General features: G+C 37.9%; 1 protein-coding gene across 1 annotated transcript; it reads right to left on the bottom strand.

Annotated features, from left to right (window-relative positions):
* Nucleotides 1-1,284: 1,284 nt before the first annotated feature.
* On the bottom strand, nucleotides 1,285-5,718 carry LOC134817116 (uncharacterized). Its single transcript, XM_063826223.1, has 11 exons — nucleotides 5,475-5,718; nucleotides 5,238-5,299; nucleotides 4,583-4,677; nucleotides 4,203-4,301; nucleotides 3,942-4,041; nucleotides 3,671-3,754; nucleotides 3,264-3,431; nucleotides 2,883-2,966; nucleotides 2,448-2,543; nucleotides 1,801-1,865; nucleotides 1,285-1,585 (listed from the first exon to the last, which is right to left on the bottom strand). Exons 1-11 carry the CDS (start codon nucleotides 5,666-5,668, stop codon nucleotides 1,571-1,573), a joined length of 1,062 nt encoding a protein of 353 aa, XP_063682293.1. The 5' UTR covers nucleotides 5,669-5,718; the 3' UTR covers nucleotides 1,285-1,570.
* Between the last annotated feature and the right edge of the window lie 15,139 nt (nucleotides 5,719-20,857).

Below are 20,857 nucleotides of genomic sequence, written 5' to 3'. Positions count from 1 at the left end.
GAACAAAAAACAATACCTACAATCATTGGTAGAATCTGATAATTTGTTTGGGGAACTTTTGGGGGACTTTGGGAAAGTCCCCCAGGTTTCCTGAAGTTCCCCAAAAAAAGTTCCCCAAAGTTCCATTGACATACGTTGCATGCCACTTTTCGCCGCCGAAGGATACGTACGCTTTTTGGTACGTTTTGGTGAGTTTGGCAGGGCGTGCTCAGGACAAATGCATCGAGTGCGTCCTCCTCCAGCTCAGCATTGAGTTATCGTTTGTCGGAGTGTAGCCCGGAACCGTTGGTGTGTCTGGGTACTGTTCCATGAATCTGCCTAGACCAACTTTGAAACTGTCTAGCAATGTGATACTCCGGAGCTCCGATGGGAGCTTACACTGGTGTGCCCACCTACGAGTGAAATTGAAACGTAGCGCGCCTGAAACGTCGCGCGCCTGAAACGTCGCGCGCCTGAAAGCATGACAATGTCAGCCGCGCCGAAAGCTTTCATAAGGTTTCAGTAATCGCGTCTGCGGCAAATTAGAAAATTTTTAAAAATTTGCCAGTATTTGTCACAATTTGGCGGGACTGGAATATGATGCATTGGTTCGGTTAAAAAACCACCAGATATAATGATAACAAGATTAACGGTGACTGAAATATGGCGAAAACTTGTTTAGCCCACAGCTATTGAAAATGTCGAGTTTACGAAGCTTGATGACTTAATGATAACACAATTCTTTTAGGCAGATAAAGATATTAAATCAAATACGTGAAAACATAGCACAGTATGATAAATAAATGAACATTATTCTTAGTTTATTCCTTTTGTGTGAATAAGATCACCGTAGCAGACAGCAGTTCACGCAACATTGGCCGTGCGGACTGCTTGTCACTTGCGGAGGACATTTAAAAAACACGTTCTAGAAAAGTACACGTGTTAGTCAAAACAATACATGCACGTATTACAAAAATAATTACAAGTGTTAAATTACCAATTCTTAAAAATACACGTGTTACAAATACAAATACACGTGTAACAAAATACTGAGCACATATCAGGCCATATATTTGCTTAAATTTGAAGTGAGTTAAGTTTTAGAACCCTTTAAAAGCAACTCTAAAACTCAAATTCTTACCATTCTGAAAGGATTGGATGCTAAAACGATGAGTATCGTTGATCAGGAGCTCTATTTATCAGGTTTTATAAAAACGCCAATAGAAAAATGCGAAGATTTTTTATAGGGTCTCCCAGGAGATTCTATGTACTTCCAAAAGTATACATCCATTTTTTTTCCAGGTGTATTCGAGGAAATGTCTAAGCTTGTTATGTATGCAGTTTCATTGACCTAATACAAATGATGGAATTTAAGTGAATTTAATCTGGCGGGTGGTGTTTCTTTTATGCAGATAAAGAGCTGAGTTGTGGTCTAAGATGGGAAGCCATAACTTATCTCTGGATCTCAATCGGGTTGACATAATTAAAATAATAATGCAATCTTGTCCTTGTCCTCTCCCCAGAATCCACAAGATGGTTAGGAGAATCGTCGAGGGACAAGCTGCGTCCGAAGAGCTCCGAAGGAGGCTTTTCAATCAGTTCCAGCCTGAAATGAACAGTTTTCACAGACTCTGCATAATATACAATTAATAATAAAGCTGGACCTGTTCTTATGATAAAATTAATTAAAAATAAACCATGTTCCCCACTTGGAAACGATGTCACAGACAACACAGCCACACAATTTAACGGTAAAAATTTTTCATTAAATAACTGACCCAACAAATTCGAGTAATGAGGAGGAGACTGAATCTTACTTACTGTCTTCGCGTCTGCCGCGATCTTGAGTAGGATCTTTCCTGCGTGCTCCATGAGCTCCAGTTCGTCTGAAAGAGTTCTAAACATTAGTGGGGGGGGTCAATTTCATTTTACCTCATTCGGGCAGCCAAAATTGGGATGAGGTAAAATGAGGTAAAGTGAGGTAAATGAATCTAGTTTTCTGAGCCTTTTTAGAGACAAATGTTTTTGCCGAAATTTACTTTATTTTACCTCATTCGGGCAGCCAAAAAAGGGAAAAATGAGGCAAAATGAGTCAAAATAGGGTTTCCCCCCCCCCCCCCCACATTAGTCGCCAAAGATTCAATGATCCTACATTTCTTGTTGTTGTACGGATAGTATTATATGGAGACAGGTTGCTTTGACCACACATCATATCAACAAAACGAATTCAGTTTTTTTCCTGTGCAAACTTATTGGATTGGAAAGCAGATTGTGGCAGATTGTTTTGTCTAGGTAGTTAAATCTCGCGGCTTTCGACCGGTGCAAGATTTTGTTGGGGAGACCCTAGTATTTGGACGTGATCAAGGATTTTTTGTTGCAAAAAAAGAGTAGCAAATATTTTGGCTGGGCCGCGCCGGTGAGCCAATTTTTTCCGGGACTGTTTGATCGAATACCTATAAATAAGTTACCTTGATATGCGACAGCCGACAGCTGGGCAATACTCTTGCCGAACACATCCCATCTATCCTCCTGGAGGATCTGTCTCGCCTGTTCGGCCACGGCTCCTGATAAAAGACTGAGGTTCAAACAGACATGAAATTTGCTAAAAGTAAAGAGATGGATTTCTGAGATAACCTGCAGAAGTGGGTTAGTTTTAACTTTAGAACTGAGTTATATACACATACCAAGTGAAACGTGACTTATAGTGACCTAAAACTGTAGTGGTTTCGATTGCATATCTACTAACCCCCATTTCGACCGTGAATGGGTATTATATCGCTTAAAATAGACTTGATGTGCGTCAAACCAGCTACCTTTGTGTGGAAACGGCGATGCAATCTTCGACTTGAAGAAAAATTAATGTCCGAAAGTTTAAAAACGATATGTTGCACTTGAATTATTACCTATCACCGGATTGATCTTCAAAGCCTCCTCAACCATTGTCGCCGAAGTATCTCGGAGGCCCTTGGGGTGAAGATGTCGTCTCTCTGAAATGATAAAGGCGTGACTAAGTTATTTTCGACGTTGCACAGAGGGAAACCTTACGCCTTAAGGTTAGGGAGTTTTGTATTATGGCGAACGCGTCAGTTATCACACAAAAGTCTGATTAAATAATGCGGTTTCCAATTTTTACTCGTCACAAAGATCGTACAAAAAAATGGTCAAAGATGAAAGTATCAACTTTAATTGACCAAAGATGAATTCTTCCTGCGCCTGGTGAGTGGTGACCCATCCATATTACAGGCGATAATTCTAAATGATGTTTAGAAATAGCTGTAACTCACTCAGGCGACTCTCGGACTCTTTCTGAAGTCTGGATATGTGGTCTTTTCGGACCTTGCCGGTTGGAGGCGCAGGCCCGGCTGCTGGTGTGGTGTCCGGTTGAACGGGGGGTTTTGCGACGGGGGCCCGGGGCTCGCTCCGGATGGCCAAAGCTATTCTCTGAACAGCACCTGGAAACGTCACAGCGGATTAGTGTATGAAAACGAAGTTTATTGCAGGATGTTCCTACTTGAAGAATCGTATTGTAAACCCATAAAATTTCAAACTGGGAGTCCGCTCTGACGATGACACAAAACTGTTTCTACGATCAGTAGATAGTACAAAAAATGACTAAACAAATATTAGCATATTCAGCACAGGTAGCGCCTAGTGACCCATCCGGATGACTTTTAAAATAGCTATAACTCACTCTGTTCACTCTCGGGGGCTGTCAATGATCCAGGTTTCGTGACGGGAACCGGGGGCATCTTCTTTATCACTCTCTGAATAGCACCTGGGAATCGCCTACGATTAACCATAATGCAGCAATTCATTTTAAAGCCCAAGATAGGCTATACTGATACAGACGATCAGAGAAGGTAGGGCAAATTTATCGTCGGTCATGAGTTACAGCGAAATTCTCATACAGTGATATGAGTGAGCTTCACTATGGTATAATTATAATGTAACAATATGTATACCTATGTCGCATCTCTCGAAAATATTAGAGACCCTGATCGGAGCCTCGTTAACAGTTGTTGCCAATTGTTCTCCTCCATCAACACTGTCTTCTCCGGGTTGCTAAAGGTCAATGGTAGGTAAAATTAATAGCTAATGTAATATCTAATACACCACGTGAAAGCGATTCATAATCAATACCTATCAGGACTCAGGGGGGAATGATCAATTTATGTTCAATCAGTGAGAATATTAACTGTTAAGTTGAAGAACTATATTCAAACCTTGTCGTCTTTAGCTGTAAAGAAGTTCCAAAAAACTTTCTTGATGTCTTCGTCTAACTTTGTCAGACTTCCACTCTGTCCATCACCACTCCTACCTCCCTGTTCAGGAAATTGTTTATACTGTATGCCACAGCATGTTTTTGAAGCATAGGCAATTATAAACACTGCAAACATTCCACCCGACTGAACTAAGGTGATGTTGCAGTCGGTAATTATCAACTGGAACCTAGTAAAGTAAAAAACGGGAAACTTGTTTAAACTTGTACAAAGCAAAATGCCTGCTTATCATGTACAGCTCAATCTGATTACGGATGTTCTAATTGATCCCACTGCCAGGACCTTATTTCGGAAGATCTGTGACATCAAGTATAATTACTTACCTTTATCTTTTTGAGGGCGGTGATCAGCTCACAGATTGTAGATATTAGCAACTTCCTATTTGCCGAAGTCTTGTCTTTTTTCTCATCAATGTGCACTGTAATTACAGCCGAATGAGTAAGTGGAGTAGATACCTGATCAGTGATCACATAGTACCTTACCCATACGTGACTTCATTGGTCGATAAAAGAGTGGTCGAAAGGAAGCATAGTTCATCAATAAGATGCGGATTTTCTCTCCTGGTATATTAATGACTTAAAACGTATCTACATATATCTACACGTCTTAGAGGAGAATCATTAACTTTCAACGATCAAGTACGGTCTTTTAAATCGTCCTTTCGACCACTTTTTTAAACAATCCATCACATGGAATTAAACGGGTTTTCACCCCTCGACATTTCACCTCACGATCGTTGGCCCCCTGGTTTTAAATCTCAAACGTTGTCTTACACCTAAACCTGGCCTAGCTCCGAGCTATGATAGCTCGATCCCCGACTCTAACCCTTACCGTTACACAACATTAACCCAGACCACAACCCAAGCCCTTTAAACTACCGTTTTGCGCAACCACTTGTTCAAAGAATCCATGACAATGCTTCCAATTTATGAACAAATAAAAAGAAGTGTGGAGGAGAGGCTAACAGAGGATACTTACAATCTAGATCGCACTGCAGGCTTTTTACCAACTTGTCAATGTTCGTAGGTGTGAACGTCTTTCTGAAAATATGAACAGTTGAAATATCTTCTAATCATTGTAGGCTATTATTCTTATTCTGCAAGGCTGATAGTGTAGTTTCAGCTCATCATATAATTTATGTATCAGTAAAAATTGTCTTGGCAGCTGCGCTATGGTTGTTAGCTCTCAAAACGTGATCGTTACACATCTACTAACATGTGGAGAAAGTCCAGCTTATCCTTCACTTCGGTTAGCAAAAAAATATTAAGGTACTTCAACATGTTCCTCTTCTTGTCATCATTTTGAATCTTGGTAACCGACGTTTCCCTTTCGAACATGTTTCCTACAAATAAGTAAGTCGAGATAACAGAATTATTTGCAGTTAGCAGTAGATACATTATGCAGTACATTATACGAAAAGGAAAATCAACCAAAATATTGACCTACAATGCTATATATCTACTTGATGAAGGTTTCAAAAAAAAACAATGCAAAACCCAGTATGACAACGCAGTGAAACACACCATATTACTGTGGCTGTTAGGTAATAAAAGCTGTTTCTGAAATAGAAAGAAACCTTTACAGAACGGATTCCATTCCAGCATAAAATTATTAGTTTGGTGAAGAATTCCTTCGTGAAAATACAAAGTAAACCCGGCATATCAAAATCTGCACACAGAACCATATTAGTTATTACTACTATAATAAACAATTTATTAACAATTTTTATATCAATATGATGAGAAGAGTAATACCAGCAACAAAATCAGGGTTTGATACTCTTGATAATAAACTTTCCTAACAATCTCGATCAAATATGATGTAATTAAAATATCAAGGCTGAAGGCTGGGACGGAAGCAGTGGCTGTTAGGAAATAAAAGCTGTTTCTGAAATATAAAGAAACCTTTACACTTTTACAGAACGGATTCCATTCCAGCATAAAATTATTAGTTTGGTGAAGAATTCCTTCGTGAAAATACAAAGTAAACCCGGCATATCAAAATCTGCACACAGAACCATATTAGACAGTTCATCTAAATTTGTATGTACAATTGATACAATTGCTTTGTAGTGGTTATTGGCTGATCAAATCTCCAGATAAAATTTAAATAAGATCATGATATTATTGCTGTACACAACAAACATGAGACCATTTTTTAAAAACCTCAGCTCTACCCTCATCAACGGAATGAAATGCAGACCGGCAGTTGAACTCATCACAGGTCAAATACTGCATCTACGAACATATGTCTGTCAATGACGCTCATCTCAGGGATGTTGGTGTATCATTAGTCCCTGAGGGATTATTATGTAAACTGCACCAAACGCTTCATTGAACCCAAACACCTGGATGACTTAGGAGTCACCTAACTCCTCCTGCTGGTGCATCATTAGTCCCTGAGGTGAGCGTCATTGACGCTCAGCTAAGGACTCCGTCGGGTCTATGCAGCCTCCTTAGTGTATGAGAAACCACATGCAAGGGTTAAATGAGTGACCCTATTAAAGATCTAGAATCTTGTAAGGGTCCCCTTTAAAAGATAAAGAGAAAGAGAGAACTCCTGGCTTCTGTACAGTCTATTTTCCATCCCAGGGCTCAAGTCACCTCCACCCTCCTTTATTTTACCCCTTTCATCCCTTATCCCTAGGGCAACTGTCTCCTTTCATTGTCCACCCCTCCCCCATTTCCATTTCGATATCACCAGCCATATATATTCGAAATATTCATATTTACCCTTCTGTACTGACTGAAGGGGACCCTTACAAGATTCTAGATCTTTTAGCAGGGTCGCTTGCAGTGGCGTAACGTTGCCTGTTGGCGCCCCAGCCGAAAAAAGCGCCCCCCTATTGGCGCCCCCTCCCCTTTTGGTGCCCCTCCTTAAAATTGAACAAGGCGATTTAAGAGGATACACCGGTAAAATCTCTAAAAAAGTGTGTGTATCTAGAGCAAAACGCGCAGTTTTGCTAGTACTTAAGTTAAGTTTTCAAAATTGTCCCACATTCAAACGACGATTTGGAAACTCAAATCCTGCCCATACACCACCAAGCCTAAAATAAGTGTGTATTTATTTCAGCATATATGTGTTTTGTCAAAAAAGGAGTGTTTAAGCATGAAAATTACTGAACCAAATGTCCCCAGGCCAATCCATTTAGCCAATGTGCAGCAGCATCACATCTGATAAAGTAAAAGTAAAGTAAAAAGTCGGTTGAGCTGAGGGCAAACCAGTTAATAACCCATCTTAAAATCTGCCCAAACAGTAGTCAGGAATGACTTGCTGGGGAAAACATTTTATAATTCTGCAAATACATGTGAAGAGAAGGACTCAGCATGTCATATTTTTTCTGGCGCTGGTAAAGTAATGTACAAAATTATGACATAACATCATCACAAATATCTCCAAAATGTCAAAAACTCTATATAATAGAAAAAATAATAATACTGGTGGTTACAAGACGAACAATTTTGTACATATATAAATGACCGGAAACCCTACTAAACATAGAAACACTAGTGCATGGTTTCAGGACATAACATTGTTGTGCCTGATATAGGAGAAACACATTTTTGTTGAGTGTAGAAAGTCAGGAAACAGCGATTAATTGATATATAATATCAAAAAACATATTATATATGTTCAAAACCATACGTGCTATTTTGTAGCCAAAGGAGCTAATTTCCTTATGAGAACCGCATTCCAAGCTTGTGCAATTTCATTTAGCTACACACAATTTATAGTCTTACTTCAAAGCTGTAGCTGTTTGGCCGACGTCCGTCATCCAACCAAACATCATCCACCAATACATATGAAAGTAAGAAATTAGTCCAAATACATGCAAACGTCGCTCAAGGGGCATTGAACAACAAAGCACCACTTTTTATATTAGCAAATGGTGTTTTTTCACCATGAAGTAAAGTAATAAATCTGCTAAGTCAATTTTGAAGAAATTCGACAAATGTTGTCAAAGCGTTCGATTTTTATAGTTCGAGGTAAAACGTCTTTAAATGCGCGGCTCAATTTTTTTTCTTCCTTAATTTTGTTCAGTACCAGTTTTTGATGTAACAAATCTACATGAATTTTTGAAAGATTGAAATACATATTTAAACACATGTTTTTTGTTTTAAGTTTATGTATGTGGTGTAAACATTTTTTCCTTTATATTTTTCAATTTAAACAATTTTTAATAATGCATTTTTTACATTTTGAACATTAGATATATTTTTAAAATCTTTTATAATCAAAATTCAATATTAGATTAAAGTTCATTTTGTAGCGCGATGCACTACTGGGTCGCGCCGCGCATCAAATAATTCTTCTCGCAACCTTAGGTAGATCGGCAAACTGCACCTTTGTGCCTCACCAAGCGGCGAAGGTTTGACATCGAGATAAGAATCAAAGTTCATTTAAAGTTTTTAATTCAAGTTTTCAACCGAAGTTTTCAATTAAAGTTTTCAATTAAAGTTTTCAATTAAAGTTTCATTTAAATATAATAAACTTAACAGCCACGCTGAAAATACATAAAAGCGAAAATCAGAGGCGCGCCGCGCACATTCGCTCCATCATATATCCTAATTCAAAAATCGAGCGCTTACTCAAAATTTCTCAGATTTGCACATTAGTGAGTTAGTAGCTTACTGAAGTTACTGCATGACGACAAACGATTCTACGGTGTCGTTTTCTTGATAAATGCAAATCAAACAATATTTGCACAAATTTCAAGCATCGCTGCTCAATCTGCCATCTATTGTTGTTTCCTGAGGTTTTGATATATTTTTCATAATAGCATAAATAAAACTCAAGAAAACAACAATTTTTTCAAGAAAACAACAATTTTATTTAGTATCAGTTAAAGCAGACAAAAACATATTTTATAAATATAACTAGCGCAAACTTTAGCATTTAGACCATATATCGTCTAAAGGGGACTTGGAGTAGCAAGAGAGTGACCAGAAAGTATATATACTTTTACCAAAAATACGTCGAAATGAATCCAGGGTGATACAGGATCTGAGAGTGCAGACCATAAAGTTTACGCACCCACCCTTGCCTCCTGAATTCTTGGTTAGATAGACAATTATGCAAAATTGGTCGTTTATACTCCAAGTCCCTTTGTTAATAGAAGTAGTATTATTTATGTCTGGAGTTAGCTTCATTCAATAATAAAAATATCAATATAATCAATATTAATATCAATATCAGACTAAACTATCAAATAAATAAATTATCAAATATCAATTATTAATTCACTCTGATTAAAAGTTATAAATTAGGATATCTAATATTTAAGAATTTCAACTACAAGTGGTCGAAAACGCCCAAAATCGATCTGAGATATTTTCAGCTAAAGACTCTGTTGGGTATGTGCACCCAACGGAATTTTGAAAGATTAAATTGCAGGTCTTTGGTGGTGTAGGGGGGGGAGTTAGATTTCACGATCGAAAGGCTATTGGTTCGGTTCCCCGCTGGTGCATCATTAGTCCCTGAGGTGAGCGTCATTGACGCTCAGCTAAGGACTCTATCGGGTCTATGCAGCTTCCCGGTCTGATCAGCCGAATGGAAACCATGTGTGAGGGTTAAATGAGTGTAAAAGGGTCCCCTTCAGTATACGACGGAGTCCGTAGTTTCGTATCCCCCCAGGCTGCTGACATCATGTGTGAACGATCCCTTAGGGCAGGTTTTTAGGTGAAACATTGGTAAAAACACACATGTTGCATCAGTTGTGGTGCTGCAGTGGCTAAAAAATTGGCCTGGGGATATTCGGTTCAGTCATTTTCATGCATTAACATTCCTTTGGTGTAGGGGCGGTATTCAGATTTCACTATCGAAAGATTAGTGGTTAGACTCCCCGCTGGTGCATCATTAGTCCCTGAGGTGAGCGACAGTGACACTCAGCTAAGGACTCTGTCGGGTCTCTCAGCCGAATGTTTGGAAACCATATGCGAGGGTTAAATGAGTGACCCTGCCAAGGGTCCCCTTCAGTACAGAAGGGTAAATATGAATATTTTTGAATATTTCCTTGTAAATAATTTAGTAGTACAAATAAGTGAATTGTTGGGACTGAGTGGGGCCGAGATAACTTAAAGCATCCAAGCGTTCATTGGGAGATTGTGGATTCAAGTCAGTGGCGTAACGTCGCCTGTTGGCGCCCCCCTGCCGAAAAGGTGCCCCCCTGTTGGCGCCCCCTCTCCTTTTGGTGCCCCTCCCTAAAATTGAACAAATTAGGCAATATAAGAGGATACGCCGGTAATTCAAAATTTTTTCAAAATTGTCCCACATTCAAACGACGATTTGGTGCCCCCCCCCCCCCATAAGACAGCGCCCCCCTGCACAGCAGGGTCAGCAGGGCCCTTCGTTACGCCACTGGTTCAAGTCCTGTTCTCAGCAACTAACTTTTCATGGAATGTACTACGCTTACTGCTGTTAATTTTTAATACTTTTTTTTTTTTTTTTTTACTACTTTAATACTTTCAACACTACTATATAACAAATAATTTGAGGACCCCCAGTGGGAACTAATGCCTCGGTAAATGTAACGACCATTACAGGTTGTATGTCAATGTAAATGGTTGTTGCACGATAAAGTTATCTTAAAGACATCCTAAGGACTATCAGACATCGGTTTTTAAAGCAGTTTACTCCCATCTATCACCTAAAGATTATCAGACATCACTTATCCTTATCCTCCGGAGTGCTACAAAGGTACTGTAATCATTAACTAAATTTCGAACAGTAGCATCTTTTTGTGATAAACTATGTCTAGAATACCAGTTGGCTCAAGACATTACAATCTGAGATATCGAGGGAATTCTGTTAAATTCCCCAGCAACGGCTCTTGTCCTACTGATAAATGTTCAAATTGTTTATCTCTATTAAGAGAGAATGATAGTCTTCGTCGGCAAATTTCTTTTCTCTATAAACAATTATCAGAAAGTGACAGTGCACTCAAAGTTCCCCTCAGCGATGGTTCACTTATCCCTGTGTTGCCCCAGGTACCTGATCACTGTGAACATTCTATCAATGTTCCCCTCAGTAATAGGTCATCCTCGCATCTTGTTTCTGAGTTAACCCAAGAGCTATCCAAATTAGCAGAAGACAGTGAACATTCAGCAGAAATTATCAATTTGGAAAATCCCAAACACTCTGTAAATTATGGTGACAATGATGTGACCAACTCTATCAATCCATACCAAGATTTGAGTCGAGGAGTTTTTCAGTTTGTTGACACTGCCAAGTTAGATATAGAAACCCACTATACTCATAAGTTTGAGAATAGGGCAGTTGCATATTACGGGGACTTTCCCTACGCTTACAATGGAGGCTTTCATAACACAAGGCCAGTAGCAGACAATCCATACCTAAAGTCTATTTTAGAACACTTACGCTCACAGTTCCCAAAGTTGAAATTCAATAGTGCTATGATTACCAAGTATAGAAATGGTCAGCAAGGAATTCCCTTTCACTCGGATGACGAGAGGTCAATTTCACCAGGCTCCATGATCTCCACCATCTCTTTAGGGGCTACTAGAGTCCTAAGCTTCAGATCCAAACTTAGAGCTCATATTGCTGACCTCACCCTCTCCCATGGTGACATAATGAATATGACCAGACAATCCCAGACCAGCTTTGAACACAGCCTCATCCAGGACAAGTCTGAAACCATGAGAATAAGCATTACTCTGCGCCTAATTGATGGCAGCGCAACCTTATCTACTCTGTCTGATGTTTCCAGTCAAGTTAAGAACACTGAACCCTCGGCCCCTAAGACTAGATCAATAGAACATTCTGGTAAATCTTTGTGTGTCTACATTAGCTCTAGTATGTTCTCCAAATTAGAGGGAGAAAAGCTATCGTCCAAACATCATGAGGCACATGTATTCAGCTACCCTGGTGCCACAGCCAATGCAATCAATGAACGGTTTCAATCAGATGTAAGAAAAGACACTCTTAATACCAATAATGTGAAAAGCATTGTACTTATGTGTGGTACAAATGACGTGGACTCTATCCTGAACAGCCCTCGCAACATGAGGACTAAACTTCTGTGCCCTGATAGTTTTTCTGGTGATGCTAGAGCTCTTGACTTTACAAACAATTGTATTGAAAAACTTGTACTTTTCCTTCACAAGTGGGCACCTGGAGCTGATATTAAAATTGTTAACTTATTACCTCGGGAGAGTTTCTCCAGAAACAAGGTTATAACTGATATCAATGAGTGTATATCAAATCTGCAAAGAAAATACACCTATGTAAAACTGCTCTCAACCGAGACAAATCGTTTCTTGTTTAGTGATAAGAAAGGCTTTAGAAAATCGTCATTTTTTAGTAGTTATGGAGCTGATAATGTCCATCTCAATGATTATGGCATAGTTAAATTAGCAAGGCACTTGAAGTATCATGCACACCATTAGAATACTGCTGAATACTGACATAACACTCCTACCATCAGTTTTATTTTTACAGTACGACATCCAGACAAATACAACCTGCTTTTATTCTGTTTTTTAGTTTAAACACAACTTTACAACTTTTATTCATTCCATTGTGAATTAATAAGATTCACAAGATGACAAATTTTAATAATGCAGCTGATAGGTTTCACAACCTCTGCATTGGTCATTGTAACATTCAAGGAGGGCTTCTCAATTTAGCTAAAAGTAATGAACTTTCCCAACTTATTAGAGATCATAAATTAGACATACTTTCCCTAAATGAGATGAATCTTAATGATACTATTGACACAGACACCATAAATATTCCTTCCTCCTTCAACCTTATGCGATGCGACAGGCCAAACAGTTCTAGGGGTGGTTGTGGCTTAATGATAAACAAAAAACTAGCTTACACAGAATTAGTTATGGATAGTAAGCTTGATAACATTGAAGCATTATGGGTGAAGCTTAAGAATAGCAAGATCAATGTTTGCTGCTTCTATCGCTCTGGAAATTATTGCAGTGTTGATAACTTTATTGAATACATTCATTTTTGCATGAAAAAATTGAATGGGAAAAAGGTTATCTGGATTGGGGATATAAACATTGACCAGAATAATATCTCATCCACCCAGTACAAAAAATTAGATATGACCTTGAGATGTTACAATCTAGTTCAAACCATTCAAGGGATAACTAGAGTTGCTAAACGTGGAGACAATTTTACCCAGACTACTATTGATGTAATATTCACTAACTGTTATGCAGATTTTGTCCAATCTTCTGTTCTTGATGAACGTATTGGAGATCATCAAGCTATTATGTGTGAGATAGATTGTAAAGTACCTATAGCTCCTAAATTTGAGAAGGTTGAAATTAGAAATCATTGTAAACGTAATGTTAAACAATTCTTAGACTATCTAGATACCTGTTCTGATTACAGTCCACTATTGGAAAGTACAGATGTTGAAGCTATCACTGCTGGCCTTTGTCATCATATTGAACAGGCATATGCAACCTTCTTCCCTTGCAAGACCATAGAAAGGCATGAAAAGTTCATACATAAACCTTCTACTGAACTTTTAAATGCCATTAATCATACACATTTTCTTCTAAAGAAATTCCGTAAAAAGAAGGATAAGAGAGACAATGGAAATTGCAATAAATGTGGTACATGTAGCAAATGTATAAAGTGTAATGAGGCCTGGGATTGCTACAAGATTCAGAGAAATATTAGAAATAAATTAGCTAAAACCTGCAAAAAGGCTAATGTAATCGATGATCTACAAGTTAAAAGTGCCAAGAATGATCTTAAAGGGATATGGAAAACTATCAAACTGGCATCAAATATGACCCCTGGTACAACTAATTGTCAAACTATCAATGAGAATGATCCTGAGCTATTTAACTTTCATTTTGCAAATGTTGGATCAAGATTACAAAATCAGGCCCCCAATATTGAAAGAGTTAGTTTTACTGATTTTTTACCTCCTAGAACTTCTAATATCTCATTTGATAGATTCCAAGAAATAAATGAAACTGATATCCTAATGTATGTCGAAACGCTCAAGAATGACAAGGCCTCATATGACAATGTGCCTCTATTTTTACTTAAGCAAGCTGTACCACACATAGTTGAGCCACTGACCCACATTGTCAATCTGAGCCTTAATACAGGTGTTGTACCAACCCTTTGTAAAAAAGCTAGAGTAACTCCCATCCATAAGGCAGGAATGAAAGATGATCCTAATAATTACAGGCCAATATCCATCCTTCCACTTGTAGGAAAACTTATAGAATACTTTGTCGGCAAGCAACTCACTGATTACATGGAAGAGAACAAACTTTTCATCCGGCATCAATATGGCTTTCGGAAAAATCACTCCACAACTTATCTGATGTACGATCTGATGGACGAAATATATATGAGTAAATCTAAGTCTTATAAACCAGGAATCATCTTTCTTGATCTTAAGAAGGCCTTTGACACAGTGAATCATGAAATATTGCTTCAAAAATTGGCATATTATGGAATTGGTGGCATTGCTTTAACCTGGTTTAAGAACTTCTTATCTTGTAGATATCAATGCACTAGGATCAATGGCAATCTAAGCTCATTTTTAGAAGTTCTGAGTGGTGTACCACAAGGAAGCATCATTGGGCCTATATTATTTAGTATCTTCATAAATGACATCATTTATGCCTGTAACCTATCTAAGCCCTTTCTATTTGCAGATGATGGTGCACTATTCTTTGATCAAACCTGCAGAAGCACATTTATAAACATGAAAATAGAACTTATGACAATCTTTAAATGGCTCAGTGTTAATAAATTATCACTCAATGAAAAGAAGACTGAATTCCTATTGTTTGATTCTGTTGACCAACATGATGAAATAACCATTGATTGTAATGAGGTAACTTTCACAATCAAGGAGTGCAAAGAGACAAAATATCTTGGCCTCATTCTAGATAGTAAATTAAACTTCAAAAGCCATGTAGATTATATTATTAGGAAGGTCATGAAGAGAATTGGTGCCATGTATAGAAGTAAAGCACTGCTACCCATTAAATATAGGAAAATGTTTGCCAATGCACTCATGTTGCCACAATTCGATTATTTAGACACGATCTATTGTAGAGCTGGCAAGACAAAACTTGCTGAACTTGACACTCTGTACAAAAAGGTAGCCAAAATAGCTCTCAACGTTCCAAAAACAGAGAGCAGCCTTAATGTTTATAGAGACATGAAATGGTTACCACTCCATCTTAGACGACAACTCCACCTGTCAAATTATATGTTTAGAATCATCCATGACAATTGTCCTACAAACTTTATGAACAAATTTAGTTACATATCAGGAGGTAGTAGGAGCGGCGAAAGCTGCAACCTTTATGTCAATAGATCAACATCACATAAAAACTTTCAATACTTGGGGGCAAAATGTTGGAATAATGTTCCAACAGATCTACGAAATCTGCCCGATGTTAAAAGCTTTAGTGATTCGTATAAGAAACAGCTACTATCATCTATAACAACAGACCCTAATTATACCGTCGACAATTCATATGACAAATTTTACACTGCAATCATAGTCGTCGATAACTAAGTAACTTCTAATTCTTTTAAATCTGAGGCATATATAATTGATGTATCGAAAAGATATTCCCTTTTTTACCACCTTACCATTCTGATTGATTTTGCACATGACTGACATGTTTTAACTGGAGAAGGGGTTCCCAGTTCCCACAGTGGTAGTTTTATAAACCACTTTTAATTTATTGACCTATTATACTTAGTGGTAGTTTTATAGACCACATTTAATTTATTAACTTATCATACTTAGTATTTTTTTTGGTGACTGTATCACCCAGTTTTAACATTTGATAATTGTACAGTTTATTGACGACACATTGACTGAATGTATTTTATATTCTAATTTATATTCTAGATATTTTATTTATTTTACAACAGACGACAACTTCCTGTTTTTTCTTCTATATTAGTTACTCATATCTCTTGTACAGACTTTTTTACAAGGACATTGACAAATGATACTCACATTAGGCATTCATTATTGCATCTAAATTATTTCACTTGCATTAGGCTTAGAAATTTATTCTCTGGTCAACAGATTTCAATTGTTTAATTAATTTGTAGTATGACAGTAAGGTATATAAGAAGTTATTTAATTTTGCTTGGGCTATTATATTGACTAGGTATTGAGGTTTAATGATGATATGGAATTTGAATTCTATATAAATTTACACTATGTGGTTGGGGCATTTTGCATAGTAAATATGGTTACTACTCATATATATCATATTATTTGATTGGTATTCTTCCAGGAAGCATCCCGTGCACAGACCTTGGTCTACATATATATTAAATTATTAACCATTCATTCTGTATGTGCACGAAAAAAAATTTATTTCAATATTTCAGTGCAGCTGCAGGATTCTTACTTCGAAACGACCACCTACCTTATTTTGATATTCATAACTCAGTCATAATGATTTAAAATTTAACTTGATGCTAGGCATCTTTTTACCTCAGTTTCAATTTATGTTGGAACAGCTTCGGACTACTAAAATGCTTTTTGTAGCCAGTATGTTTTTTTTTTTTTTTTTTTTTTTTTTTTTTTTTTTTATTTTTTTTTTTTTTTTTTAAATGAGGAACCTGCCAAACCCCAGGACACCAGGAGGATACCACCGGCAAAGCGGCTAATAGTACCCTCCGGTCTGTGTTGTACCGAAGAAGCTGAGTTAATCGATCAAGACTCGGCTTGCCAGCCAAGAGGCAAAATCTGAGCGGCACCAAGGGTTCAGAGAGTGTCATTTCAGCTTCTCCGGTGCTGGATGCCCTGGGGTTTCACATGCGCCGTAGCAAAATAAATATAAAAACACACGCACACAAATTTTTTTATTCTTTTAGATAATACGTCGAATAAAGTCAGTGGATATAGAGTAATAAAATGCACATAAGATGGAGAGAAAAAGGAGAGATACTACTGGTTTTAAATATGACTCTATATCAATACTAGTAGTGGAGATAACTCCACTGGCTACAACTTGTGAAATAAAGGGTAAAGGTAAGACACGGCTGTAATTTCGAGAGAATAAGTAAACAAGAGTGTATAGTGGATCCAGAACTTTGGGTATAAAATGGTCATCAAGGTATAACGTCTTTAAGACACCGTATAATATCCGGTTTTTCACCTAATAAGAAAAGCTTAAGATGTTTAAGATATCGCTCCCAGAATAGGGGTTCCTTGTTCTGGAAACTCCTTCCAATAAACCAACAGCAAACCGAATTTATGAAGTTAACACTTTTATCTCTGTGATTTAAGCAAATCAAATAGTGGCGATATGGGTCGTCATAATTTGCGTCAATATTCGATCTAATAAACAGATTTACTCCCTGTAGGAAAGAGCTTGTGGCTGGACAGTCAATAAATATGTGAGAGATAGTTTCGAGGTTGTGATTACATAACGAGCAATTTGGACTATCTTTTTCAATCTTCATTTTATATCTCATGTACCGACAAGTACTAATCCGGTGAAGGAGCTTATATTGGTACTGAATAAGTTTGAAGTTATTTGAGAAAGAAGTAAAAATATCCGTAAAAATACTAATCCAATCAATATCCGTTAAGGAGAGGTTAGCACTCCAGTTCCTCATTGGAGGAAGGGTGCTGGGATCTAAACGCTTAGACATGGTATCTCTAATGTTTCTACCTTTGATAGTGAGAGGAGTATCTCTAGAGTTGGGGGTATTCCTACCTCCCCAAAAGCGAAGTGAAAGTTGGGTATCGATAAATGTAATGTTACTTGTAAACGTATCGGTATTATTAAATCGACGTATTCCCAATTTTATACTCGCATATTGAGTCGAAGAGATTATACTACTTGTTTGGCCCCACTTTCTCAGAAATTGCTGAAAACTTAAGAGGTTACCTTCCTCTGAAACGAAATCAGAAAGATAGATGATATTTCTATCAATAAGAATATCGTTCCAGAGCTTGGAGCCAATGTCCGTTATTACGTCGCTTCCCCACACACAGTGGTTGACTGTACTCTTACTTGACTGTGAAGAAATAGACTTCCAAAGCTTATACTGGCGAAGAAGGTTAAAGGTAAAACCAGTATTCTTTAATGTGAGGCAGTTTTCTATACACACAGTTGGTATATTTGGGTGTAAAAGCTGATTGATGATAATATTTTTCCAGGCATGTTGGAAATTAGGATCGATAACTTTTCCTATAAGTGACACTTTTAAACCTATAATAAAATCGTTAGTATAGAAGAGACCTAGACCCCCACATTCACGAGGAGAAGTAACAATATCACGTTTCAACTTATCCCTCTTACAACCCCACAAGAAGTGAAATATCATAGTGTCTATTTTACTGATGGTGTTAGTATCAGGAGTTTCTAGTGGTATGATAAGGTAAGTGAACTGGGAAAGAATAAGAGATTTAATAATTGTACACTTTCCTATCAGAGTTAAGTCTCTCTTACTCCAGGTGTTGATAGCGGTGCTGGCGTTACTAAGTTTACTGTGGTAGTTCATTTTGCAGAGATCAGCTCCACTAGACGTGTTGTCGAACTTGACTCCTAATGCTGTAAACTCGTTAGCTACCATGTCTTCCCCGTATGTACTGGTAAGGTAATTTCGAAGACTAGTGTTGTCTCTGGTAGCTCCTAAAGGTATGCACTTAGTTTTACTGATGTTGGGCTTACAGCCTGAGTGCTGACCGAACAGGTTGAGCTCTAGTATAACTGCATCTACGCAAGCCTGGGAGGGATCCAGGTACAGATCCGTGTCATCAGCAAACAGACTCATGAGTATGTCGATACCATTAATGCTGAGGCCTTTAATATAAGGGTTATACTGTAGCTTATTACTAAGTACCTGGGACACTAGGAGGAAAAGAATTGGGGAAAGGGGGCTCCCCTGATGGACGCCACGAAGTATGTGAACAGGGCTGCTAAGGTGTCCGTTAACGTTAGCGTAACTCATACCAGCGTGAAATGCCACTCTCACCAAGTTGATTAAATAATTTCCAAACCCCATACCTTCCAAGACACTGAAAAGAAACTTATGTTCGACCGAGTCGAAAGCCCGTTGGAGGTCGACCTGCATAATCATACCAGTATCCTCTTGGTTCTCATGGTAATGTTCTAAGGTTAGATACATTAAGATCAGATTATCGCTGGTACTCTTCCCTTTTTGAAACCCGGATTGGGCTGTACTAATAAGTGTTGGAAGTGAACTTAAGATCCTATTTTTTATAATATGAGTGAATATCTTATAGTCTACATTCAAAAGGGTGATTGGTCGCCAGTTCTTTATATAGTTTAACTCAATGGGGGTTTTAGGTTTCGGGATAAGTGTTATAATTCCTAGACGTTGTGAAGGTGACATAACCCCATTATCAACCGACTCTAAAAAGGAGTTAAATAGGATATTCTTAATGTCCTCCCAGAATACTTTGTAGAATTCAGCAGTGAGGCCGTCCCACCCTGGAGATTTATTTTTCTTAAATTTACTGATAATACTATCCATCTCCAGGAGGGAAATTGGCCTATCTAACCTATCAGCGTTCTCCTGATCAATAGTATCTAGGTTACTGGAATTAATATAATCGGTTATTTCATGTTCGTTTGGATTCGTAGAGCTAAAGATGTCCTGATAAAAGTTAACTACGTGCTCAGAAATATCCTGCTGTGTGCGTAGTACACTCTGATCGCTGTTAATAAGTTTGGTAATAGACTTTTTTTTAGCTCTACTTTTCTCCAGCCCGAAGAAATATTTGGTGGACCTTTCACCCTCCTCTGTCCACTGAATCCTAGACCTGGTCATGGCCCCGTTAACCTCAGCTTTAATGATACCATCAAGCTGGGATTCCAAGTCATACAATTTTTTGCGCAGATCATCTTTCTGCATAAAATCAGTTATCTTTTTAACCCCTTCAATATCAGAGGATATTTTTTTCTTTTTTGCAACTTTTTCTTTCTTTTCTTTTTTTCCGAATCTGATCGCAAAATCTTTAATTTTCATTTTAATCACGTCCCAGAGTCCCGAGTACGAATCAAAATTACTGTCAGCAGTTTCATTGATAATCTCCCGTACATTACTCAAAAACGACTCATTATTTAGATGGCTATTATTAAGTTTCCAATATCCTATTCCACGTTTAATGGGGGAACCCTGTAGAGATAATGAAATGTAGCTGTGATCAGATCGAAAACCATGACTAATATCTGCGTTACAGACCGGATAATTAACCAGACTATCATCTATAAGGAAGAAATCTAGGCGTGTTTGGGTTTTGTGCTGTTTATTTACGTGAGTATAAACACGCTCATTACCCCTACTAAGACGGAAGATATCACTGATGCCATAATCAGCGGTCACCTGGTTCAAATATTGCTGACGCTTAGTATTACTGTGGGAACTATTACCACCATATTTATCAAGATTATTATTTAAGATAGTATTCCAGTCCCCAGCCAAGATACGATAATCATCCCTTGTACGTCCTAGAGTTTCCAGGAACAAGTTCTCTACAACATAAGTATCATTGCTATTAGGACAATAGACGTTTACCAAGCAATACTTGATGGAATCCTTCTCAATTTCTAACAGTGATACACGTCCCTGTGTGA

This window comes from Bolinopsis microptera, chromosome 6, assembly GCF_026151205.1.
Source record: "Bolinopsis microptera isolate Bmic1 chromosome 6, MBARI_Bmic_1.0, whole genome shotgun sequence".
NCBI lineage: Eukaryota > Metazoa > Ctenophora > Tentaculata > Lobata > Bolinopsidae > Bolinopsis > Bolinopsis microptera.
The sequence above is the reverse complement of the archived record's forward strand: the minus strand, read 5'-3'. Positions and strand labels throughout refer to the sequence as shown.